General features: G+C 41.6%; 1 protein-coding gene across 1 annotated transcript in view; it reads right to left on the minus strand.

The window, feature by feature from the left end:
- The window catches only part of RCL1 (RNA terminal phosphate cyclase-like 1), a gene marked incomplete at its 5' end in the record, with an annotated part of 17120 nt that extends 7769 nt beyond the window's left edge, over positions 1-9351 (minus strand). The window contains 4 exons of the mRNA XM_008943614.1: positions 1044-1168; positions 2408-2482; positions 8297-8472; positions 9280-9351. Of these exons, the coding sequence (XP_008941862.1) occupies positions 1044-1168; positions 2408-2482; positions 8297-8472; positions 9280-9351 (448 nt within the window). The remainder of the gene's footprint in view (positions 1-1043; positions 1169-2407; positions 2483-8296; positions 8473-9279) is intronic.
- Positions 9352-11053: the final 1702 nt, after the last annotated feature.

The following is an 11053-nucleotide window of genomic DNA, read 5'->3' on the forward strand; positions in this document are numbered from 1 at the left end:
CAAAGCCAGATCATGTTTGGGATTCTCATAATCACAAATTAAACTACAAGTTGGCCAATGCTCAAGAGAAAGCAAGCGCTCATGAAACACAGCCTTAGTATACGTTGTCTGTAAAGGATGTCGGCCTTCTTCCTACAATGACAGCATGTTCATGACAGATAGCTTACAAAAATCACAAGAGAGAAACCCAAAACTTTAACTAGGTATGCAGTTCTGTTTGCAAAAGTGAGTACTTCACAATGTTTTGTGCTCTTATCTTTGTGTGGAAATCAAACATCCACAAAACTGAAGAGCTAACAAACTTCTTTTTACAACACAACAAAAACCTCAGCTCACATGCGTAGTGAGGTATAAACAGAATTAAGATTTAAGCTCCCATCTAGCATTCAGCTACACTCATTAAAAGCCAAGACGCCACCTATTTGATGCACAACAAAACTACATTTGCAACTACTGGATTTACACACAAGGTAAAATTTCTTCTAGTGCTGCTGCATTATGTGATAGAAAGTATTATAACTTTTTCTTGCTGTTGAAAAGATTTTCAATTTTGCTCTTTAGTTTCAAATTTATTTACTTGTCTACTGATGCTTTTCCAACAACAATGTTCTGAACACAGCAGTTTTGAGACACAGTCCTGAAATCTAGTCGTGTAATCTCTCTGCATAACATCACCCCATCTTACCTGGATACATCCTAGAGGATATGGCCTTAGGTTGCACCAGGGGATGTTTAGATTGGATATTAGAAAAAATTTATTCACCAAAAGAGTTGTAAAACAGTGAAAGAGGCTGCCTGCGAAAGTGGTGGAGTCACCATCCTTGCAGATACTTAAAAGACATACAGATGTGGTGCTGAGGACATAGTTCAGTGGTGACCTGGCAGTGTCGTGCTAACGGTTGGACTTGACAATCTTAAAGGTCTCCTTCAGCTAAAATTACTCTATGCTCAGTCATGTGGGTGGACTTCTGCAACTTCAAGTTGGGAGACTTGTTTTTTAAGGCAAGTCGTTTAAAAGGAGAAAAACAAACAAAAAAGGATACGCAGTTCCTCTGATGCGCTTGATTTTGCCAGGATCCGTGAACTGAATAGGCTGCAAGACCTTTCTCACTGGGCAGGCAAAGACAATCTCCCCACCCCCTTTGGGAGGCACTCCTCTCCGGTTGATCTACAAACAACAACGGAGGAAATAAGCAGGTTAGTGAAAAGCACAAAGAATGGACTTACACAATAAAAAATTACAGCTTCTATTTCATATATAATAAAATGTTATCAGTAGAAGTATTATGTAAACACAGGCAAGAAAAAGACATCCTAAAGGCAGAGGTGGATTTTGCACCAACACTGTAAGCAAAAATGTACTTCTTTTTTACTTTCCTCTCTCGAGTACAATAGGACAGACAGGCCTTCTCAATGGAAAAAAAATCAAACAAAACCCCAACATCTCTACCAGGAAGGCAACCTTGGCAAGACTGGCCCCTAACAGAAATTCTGTACCTCACTGTTGAAGACAGTCTAGAAGTGTTTGATGCTTAGTGTGCATGTGGAGATCCAGAATGAACTCGTTCCCACAGACGGGCCTGGCCAACCCAAACCCGTCCCACTGCCCCAGACAACATCCAAAGAATGGGGATGGGATATGGGCCACAGACAGGTCTGGCTTAGGGGGCCCATGAGTGGGCAGGGAAGGCCTGTGGGGAGCTGGAAACTGGCCCTACTGCAGCACTGAAGCAGGGCCTGAAAGTCCCAGGGTGGTGAGATGAGGTCTTGGGCTGTGGACAGGCTGGGGGGAAGCACCCGTGGGGCAGGGGGTTTGTCAGAGCAAGCAAAGACCAGCAGCTCAGCTAGGGCCTGCACACATTTAAAATGAGTGTTCTTAACTTAGAAAGGCTATAGTTTCTCTCTCCAGTCAAAAAAAATTATATGCTACATCCAGGTTAATTTGGTCTGTGAAGGGCCAAAAGGGAAGCAAACCCCAATCACCCAAACTCAGATTCAGCTCCTCTATTGGTGAAGAAGGCAAAAGATTCTGCTACTCCTCCTCAGCTCTAAGCAGGACAGGAAGAACAAATGCACGGAAAAAGAAATTAAAGGAACCAAAGAGCCACAAGAAAACAAAAAGGCTTCTCAGCTTGCAGAGATCTTGGAGTCTATGAAAATTCACTACTTTCTCTTTACCCTCTCTGCCCATAGACGTTGCATGTCTCTTCTAACACTTCTTCAACCACTGTGTGGCTGGTATGGCATTTAAAACATGCCAAGAACAAAAGGCAATTTTAGAAACGTGTGTAGTTACAAGTAGGTATCTGCTAGAAACAGATACTGGGAGCAAGCACATGGCCCTGTGAAGCAATGCAGAAGTGTCATTTCAACATATGCTAGAAAAGAAAGGAACAAATTGTCTTACCTTGATTTCCAGATTTTCACCATCAATTCCAAATTTCTTCAGTAGGGGTAGAGCTGTTGCCTTAAGGACATCTACCTACAGAACAAAGAATTAAAAAAGCAGACTCTTTATGCGAAGTTACGTCAGTGATTTAAAAATCACTGCATTGGGTGCCTAACAAAGTCAAGGCTTCTCCATACTAAGTATTCTATGGGAAGACATGGGAATGCAGCACAGAGACCTTTGGCTAGTCTTAAACCACTACAGTGTCACATTACTCAAAAAATTTACTAGAACAAATTACTGGAAGATGGAATTTCCTATTCTGGATTTCCTCCTCAGCCTGATTTTGACTTCTATTATGGTACAGCTTAAACATCTCATTTGTTTCTCTGAACACGTTTATTGAAAAAAAATTATGTTCTTCTTTTATCGCTAAAAATTTCCCACAGGTAAATAAATAATGACTGTAAGAGCCTCTGCATTTTGGAGCAGGCCCCTGATTCGGCATGAGGAACTTCACCCTATGTCAAGAACTTCTTTTCAGCTGTTTCTGAGAAACAAGCTTCTAGGCAAATTCTGTTGAAACACTTCAAAGGATCTGAAGTGGGTGACACATCATCCATGTGCCCTCTTAGAGCCAGACGCTCCCCGATCCAGGTCTGAGCGGGATTCTCCTTGCCATTCCTACTCCCAATTGCTGACCTAAGACAACAGCGACTGTCACCTCCTTCCCCCTGCTGAAACTTCAGGAGCATTGCTGAAAGCGACAAAAATTATTTAGCACTGCAACTGTGCAGGACAAGCAGCTTGGGAGAGACAGGACAAGGACAGCAACACCAAAGAGGAACCAAATTCAGGTCAAGGAAACAGAGATACAGTAGACAGCAGCTGAGGAGGCAGAAAAAAGCACCTTCCTTCCCATGCCTTCAACCAGGATCTGCAACTCTTGAGTTTCATTCTGTCTGCTTTGCAGAGTGCAAGCCACAGATGAAGTAGTAGCAAATACCTGACCTACAAAGCTGTGGAAACCTGTTAGAGCCACCTGAGTAGCTACAAGTGTATGCCACAGTTCTTATCCTTCAAATCCTGCTGGCCATCGCACTTCCTTTCTTACAGAGAGGCTTTTGTTGTCTTTTTTAATGGTAGTATCAATATTTGAATGCCTTAATTTAAAAAAAAAAAACAACTGTAAGTTAATTATTAATTTTTTACATTTATATATTTTTTACAGCCAGGCTACCACAATTCAGCTCCTCCGTACTACTGATTAATCACAAAAATTTGGCTTTAAGAGCAAAAACCTTTACCAACATGCATGTACACGCACAGAGGCACACATGAATGCCACTGGCAGAAGTTCCAACAGGATGATCAGCTGATCTGGTTCACATTAAAGTTACACAATACTTCTCCCTCTTTCTTATGAAACAAAATACACCAGTAGAAAGGGAAAAGCTTCACTGTGTAGGTTAGGAGCTCCCTTTCCCTTCTCCATTTCCACTCATGCAATTCTTTGGATTGCAGTCTGTGTCTCTGGAGAAAGCACGTTATGCCAGCATTAGGAAGCTGGATCAATTTTCAGTCTGGTTTGCCTGTTTAAAAAAGCTTCAAGCTTTGTCATAGTTTTTAGTCCTGAGAGAAATTCCAGGCATGGTACCAGACAGACAAGTAACAAGAGACTGTTTCTGTTCCAAATGTGAAGCCTAAATAGGGAAGGTAATCAGCAGTATTTGAAGAAGCAGGAAAGGTTGTTCTGCTTAGCAGATAAGCAGGAATTCAGGCAGAGGAGGTTCACTGGAAATCACAAGATGGTAGCAGAACTGATATCTAAAACTGTACTTGAGTGTCTTGCCTACAGCCAGCCATAAAACCATACCCTGAAGGACAGGTACTCCATCTCCAGAGCAGACAGCACAGCACCAAATTGTACCAAAGCAAACGCATCATACATTAAGAGCACCCCTCAGCACAAATGCTAGCAACTTGCTAAGTCACATACTTACTGCTTTTTCACAAACCAGTGGAAATACAAACCTTTTTCCTTCAAAGAAAACTGCATCAATTAAAAAAAGAAAACTAATCGCTAATTCTTGGCAGAAATCTCTTAGCTAGTGTAAAGCTGCAAAAAAACATATATAGACCCTATGTAGCACATGGCTACCTAGGGAAGGGGCAAGCATTGGCTGGCCTGTGTAGCCATGCCCTGTTTAGCCAGTCGCACTGCACATAACATTTATTACTGCCATATGTACAGCACTGTTTTGGGGACAAGGACTTCAACTCAGGGATGGGGGCAAAAAGCAAAACCAGACTTCAGCAAGTAAAAAAACCTGAAAGACAGAAAAGTCATCAGGAAAAACTTATTGTTTTTCTGGGATTACAGTCAACTGCTGAATGTTACTGAATTTTCAGTAACATTGGGGATTACTGCTCCCAAGCCAAAATGTCACATGGTGGTCTCATGTTAGAATGAAAATCAGCTGAAAGTCCCATAGCATAAAAAAACCTCCAACACTTGCAAACCCAAACTTTAAGAAGGATTATTCTAAAACCAGATTATTGCAGCACTATGTATCTCTTAGGATAACAATGCATAGAAAAGGAAACTAAGAGCTTTCATTTGTGTGCCACCTCCATTCCCTTCAAAAAGACACTTCACAAATACACCCCTTCCCCCCTTATTCTCTATACAGAGAAACTTTAAACTACCTCAACTTGATACACCAGTCTCACAAGCTATCCACTCATGGTCAGGTCTCACCAGTGGTCACACAAAAAAAAAAGGTCACAGAAATGCAGGCTGCCAGTGAACAGTTCAGGCTGGTATTCGAAGTGCTGCATTTTAAACTCCCAGCCCTGAATGAAGATGGGTATATAGCTGTTGTTCACAGCCAGGAAAGAAAGGCCCTCCTGACTGGTTTTCACCCAGGGTCTGGCTAGCCTTGGGTGGGAACTGATCAGGAGATCACCACCAGCTGCCCCCACCTTCCACAGTAACTTGGAGGTGGGACAAGAAGCCACCTCTGTAAGAACTGACTCTGCTTGCAGTGGAGTTGGGAGCTCTGCCTGCACAGTGGATGTGCTGTGTGGGGATTCTGGCTATTGGAAGAGCTCCCTGACTCTTCATGGCAAGTGGAGTTCCCAGGACAGCAGTGCCAGAAGATGAAGCTGTCTCTGAGTCCCTGCTATATATATATGACGGGCTCATGGCCTGGCTGCTCCCATTGCCCATGGCTTTGGCCCCTTCCCCACCCACTCTCTTCTTCACAGCCACTGTTGTAGGTGAGTGCATTGACTTGTTCCTCCCTCTGTTTGTCTGGTGCTTTGGGTCTCTGGTGTGTGGTGTGGGAGCAGACAGAGGAGTTTGGCTGCTGGTCTGCCTGTTAATGATAATACAATTCTATGTTGGGCAAGTGGTCAGCAGAAGAGTATTCCAAAGCCATGTTTTTTCCTGATGATTGTGAGCAAAGTAGTATTCCTCTCACTCATTTAGGATTTATCACTCACCCACCATTATCACCATGGTCCAACCTGAAACAAGTGCACGTGACCTCCTATTTCAGTAGCCACAGTACTCTAGAATGGTGCAAGCTGTCAGAGTTTTCCACTGAACCCTACTGGAGGGCTATTAATGCATATAAATAAATGCTCACATAAACGCACTCTCTATTTACACTCAGGAAATCAGCCTGACCTGTATCTTGCTGAAGTCAGTTCAAGCCTTTCCTTTCACAAAGCATCCTTTAGAAATGCCTCTCCTCTTGCCTTGACCATTTCCACTCTCCTCACAGCTTTCACAAATGCATGTGAATATTTACATTTGTGTGGAAATGTTGAATACACCCATGCAATGATACATCCTGGAGAGTTCATCTAGCTCCAAAATAAAGACATGTTTACAGAACATCTCTTTTACAAATAAAAACAATAAAAATTCTTCAAAGCAGGTGCCTTGCTTATTGCACCTACTAAGTTAAGATGGAGAGGTTCTTGCATGGAAAACACCTTGCTCATTTTAAACTGCCCACAATATATTTACATACATCTTCTTGAAAAGCTAGGAATTGTATATAGACAAATTTCAGCATCTCTTTTTGGGCAAGCATAGGTAATAAATGTTCACCTAGTTTCTAAACAGCTTTTGCTTACTGAAAAAGATGGATCAAATGTAAAGCAAAGTTTCCATTCACTTAAGCAAATAAATCACCTGGCATAGCACTGAAGCTTGTGCTTTTAGTCTCTGCAACCTGCAGAGCCATATACTATACAAAACATCTTGTAAAACTCCTTAAAGTAGTTTATTAATAAGCACCAGGTTTAATGTTTACTCTAGCAAGTTAAACAGACATGAACTAGCTTTAAAGCAACGTTAGGAATTGGTATTCAGTTATCACCAGTTAAAAAGTTACTACACATGGGATGAGCCACAGTTAACTGCAGTTGTGCTTCTACAGCACAATGGACTTAAGGTATAGCCCCTTAGCATATCTGCATTTTATTTACACCTAGTATCAGCTACAACTCAGCTGATACACAGTAATATCCATCTGTGTCTGAGCTTTGCACAGTGCAAGCCCACACTTAAACAGCTCAAATTCTAGCACCCATTTCAACTAGGAATGTTTAACCTCTGTTGGCCCATGCAGCTGATGCCTGAAAAGCAATAATTGCCACAACCAAGAGTGAGTTGTCAGGTGAGTGTCCAAACTTACTTAAAAACAATATTAAGATTGGACTGCTCTTTGTCTCCAAATTCTTACAGAGTTTTTCCACTGTGATTAGAAAGACAGTCAACCAAAAGAGACTTCTTTTGCTTCTTACTACCTACTGTTAAGTACTCCTAATCGCAGTGACTGAAAGGTTGGCAAAACATGATTTCCATTTTAGATTTATTTTTCCCTTTTTTTTTTTTTGACAGTACTGTATACAACCCATTTCAAGCATTGTTTGTGTCATGTGCATGTCTCACAGAGCCACAGGTAAGAGGACAAGTTTTTTTAAATTACAATAGATGCACAGTTGCAAAGCCATAAATATCAGCAAGACTCAGAGGCTCATGTAGTATCTGCAATTATGCTTCACAGTATTTGTATTCATTTAAACGGCCAAGTTTTCACATGACAGTTTCCTTTATCTGCTCAGAGCAAAACCATCTCCAACCACAATTCAGAAGGCAAACAGCAGTACTCTTCTCCAAAAGGTTTGGATTTGAAAAAAAAAAATCAGCATAACTACTAACCATTACTTCAGTGGTTTAATCCCATGTTATCCATACCTTACTTTTGTTACATTGTTAAAGCAAAGGACTATAAATCAACAGTAACAGAAATCAAGGCAGGTACTTCACAGTCATTTGATCTACCATACCTCCTAGCATCTTCCAAAGAATGAGAATGACATGCTTTTAATTCATTGTAATTTCATGTGATTTATCTTTCTAACAGAAAGACTTCACAGAAGCATTGATGTAACTACGCCCAGCATCCAACAAAAAAGAAAGACTCCTTCCTCATCACACTTGAATTTTAAAGACAATTTCCTTTTTTAACAGTAAACACTCACTTGTGGGGTAGGAGAAAAAACACATCTAATTTCTGTGAGAACAGGAGAAGCAAGCCAGTGGCAGAACCTCACATTGGATTTAAAGGGAGTTTCAAGGGAAGACGGAAGCGGTACAGAACCGAAAGTCAAAAGGTACAAACTGTAGTTTGGACTGCACTGAGGAAACAGAATGGTTTAGCAAATGCTTGTTTGATTCATGGAGTTTGCTGGCAAATGCAGTGACACTGTATACTTTGGGATGCGAGGGATTATAAAAATGCAACATGTTTTAAACACTTCTCCCTAATAGTTTTGGTTTTTTAGGGGGAAAAAAATGCTCCTCTGGTACTACATTTTATTACTTACTGAAGGATCCACTTGATCGTTTGTCACTCCCCGCAGGACAATCTTCAGCGGATGCTTCATGAAGGGTGCCAGGCAGAGCAGACCTTCCAAATAGTAGCCAATGCTGCGACTGGGGCTGCAGTCGTGTTCCAGCGAGCCGCCGTACAGAAGACCAGGCTGATAATACAGGGTAGTACCTGTGGAAGGTTCCAGGGAAGCCACCCAAAGGAGAGCACTGTCAGCACACTGGACATTGCAACAGCATAAAGGCTCTTTGCAATCACACATACAGGCATACAGACACAAGAATGCACAAAAGATGGTAGCACTTCCAGTGTGCTACTTCTGTGTCTGGAGCTAATTAATGCACCACCATGTGAGTGGCTGGCTGGCACATCATTTCTCCTCCTTTCCCCCTCTCCACAAAATCAAGGCTGACTCAGCAATCCCCAAAATGCTGATAGAAGCTGTTACTATCTTCCACAGCAGCTAAATCTTCACCAGACCATGAGGTCATCATTGTGTTGGCATATTTGCTGGTAGTTCACCTGCTTTACTGATCAACCATAATCCTTAAAATCCTTAAAAAGAGGACAGGAATCATATGAAATGATGTGGGATGCTTCTTGTTTAAACCAACCCCTTTTCTGACTGTGACTAGGCAAGCAGTCTTGCTCAGAAGTTTACCTTTGTAGAAGGCAAACCTTGCCTTCTACAAAAGTTGCTTCTGGTTCAGAGGGACCTCGCCCCACTACAAAATCCTGCATACCAAAGAAAATACTAATTCTTGAGAAATATAGTTTCCTTAACTCCCCATTATGGTGGAACACTGATCTTCTTGCCTGTGACCAATTACTACAAAACTTCTCAGCTTGGTTATTTCTGAGTTCCTCCATCAGTGATACCCAAACACCTATGTCTGGCAAGCTAAACCTTTAATTTCACTGCAGCAGCTGATAGAGCTCAGAAGACCAGAACAGAGGAAGAAGAGAAAACAGTATCACCTGTTTGGTTTATTTCAATCCGAGAGCCATTGGTCACTTTGTCAATCAGGCGAATAAAACTTGCTTCAAAATCTAAGGAGTAGAACAAAGGAAAAAAAGTCAGAAACTTCAACACCACAGTTGTACACTTTCCTCTTCCTGTGTTTCACAATGGTAAGGCCACCCTCTTCAACTTGTGATATAATCCTGCCAAATGAGGAAAGGCAAGTCACTGTAAAAACAGAGATGTTAATTTGAGTCTCCATGCTTATAGGCATCTCAAATCGACGGAGATGCCCCCAGACATGGCCATTGGACTAGCCACACTTCTCTCCCCCACACATAGACAGTAATAAAAGTTGACACTTCTGAGCACAGCGACCTGAGCGATTGCTCAAGTCCAAGATAAAACTTTTGACAGTTTACATTTTGCTCAGTACAAAACAAAACATTCAAATCCTATCAAACAGGCTCCTGTATACTTAGGCACAACAACTTAATAACAAGTTCCCATTATCCTCTGTAAAAATCTTAGTTTCAAAGATGGGGGCATTTTGACGTAAAGTACTGCCGCACAGCTCCTCCACAATTAGCTTTCTGCAGACTTTTGAATTTTACATTTCCAAAACTGTCACTGACATAATAAAGGGTAAACATAATAAACATGAGTCTCCCCACTGCCTCTTTTCCTGCTTACTGTGTACACTACAGCAGCTCATGTGGAACCAAGTCCTCAGTTTCTCCCGTCTGTGTGGACTCTTGCCCAGACACAAAGGAAAGTACAAGCGCATTTAACAAAAATTTTAAAAAAATTAAAAAAAAACAAGGAAAAATATGCTAGTACACCAATAGTTAGCTATCCCTACAGCAGCAGCTGGCAGGTTGCAGAACTTCCTTAACAATAACCATGTTACTTCTTAAACAGTAATCAGATTTTTCTTTCTTTATAATCCTCTAGGATGCAACAAACATTCAAACTACAGAGCTACCTGTGGAAGTTACTGTTTGTTCATAGTTGCATAATACAGTCGATGCCCCAGTCACACAATTCTGGTTCTGCTCTCTGTTATGATAGTTTCTAAACTTAAAGTTTGTATCACAGCACCGGACCTTTCCCAGTGCAATTGCGCATCCCTGTGAACACACTTCCCTCCTGGAGAACAAGCCTGTATAGGAGTTCTCATGTCAACTGTGCCAGTCATGAAAAGTGGAGAGAACTACATGTTGAATCATCAGTGCAAATCAGTTCGTTGTCACTATTCTTCCGTTACAGTCACAGTTTACATTTTAACCCATACCTGAAAAAGGCAATTCAACCCCCTTTCACAAAGACATGGCGAAACCTACAAACTTCACCACCACCAAACAGACCCTGGTAATGACAAATGCTTTGGGGTGATGATAAATGTTAAGCCAAGTACACAAGAATGTTTTGACAGTTTTGGAGGAGGATTTCTTCCTATAAACTGAAGCCTCAGGAGCTGGTCCTATCCCTGTTCTGAACTCCACACCTTGCCCAAAGAGTAACAGAACGCCACAATAATGTTTCTTCATCGTTCTCTACCGTATTTTCTTCTCACTTCAGTTCAATGAGGAAAGTCACACTGGCATGCCAAGGGTCTGGTACAGGAATGAGGAGGGTGCTCCCTAAGCAAGGTTTCCCTCAAAGGGGTCCGCAGCGCCAGAAGCTTTCAGAAATGGGAAGTAAATGGATGCCGCATATTTCAGCCTTACTACTGTTTGGGCAAAATGCAGATTAACGAAAACATCAAAGCACAAGCCCTGACCGATTAAA

Source organism: Merops nubicus, unplaced genomic scaffold (genome assembly GCF_000691845.1).
Source record: "Merops nubicus isolate BGI_N331 unplaced genomic scaffold, ASM69184v1 scaffold31127, whole genome shotgun sequence".
NCBI lineage: Eukaryota > Metazoa > Chordata > Aves > Coraciiformes > Meropidae > Merops > Merops nubicus.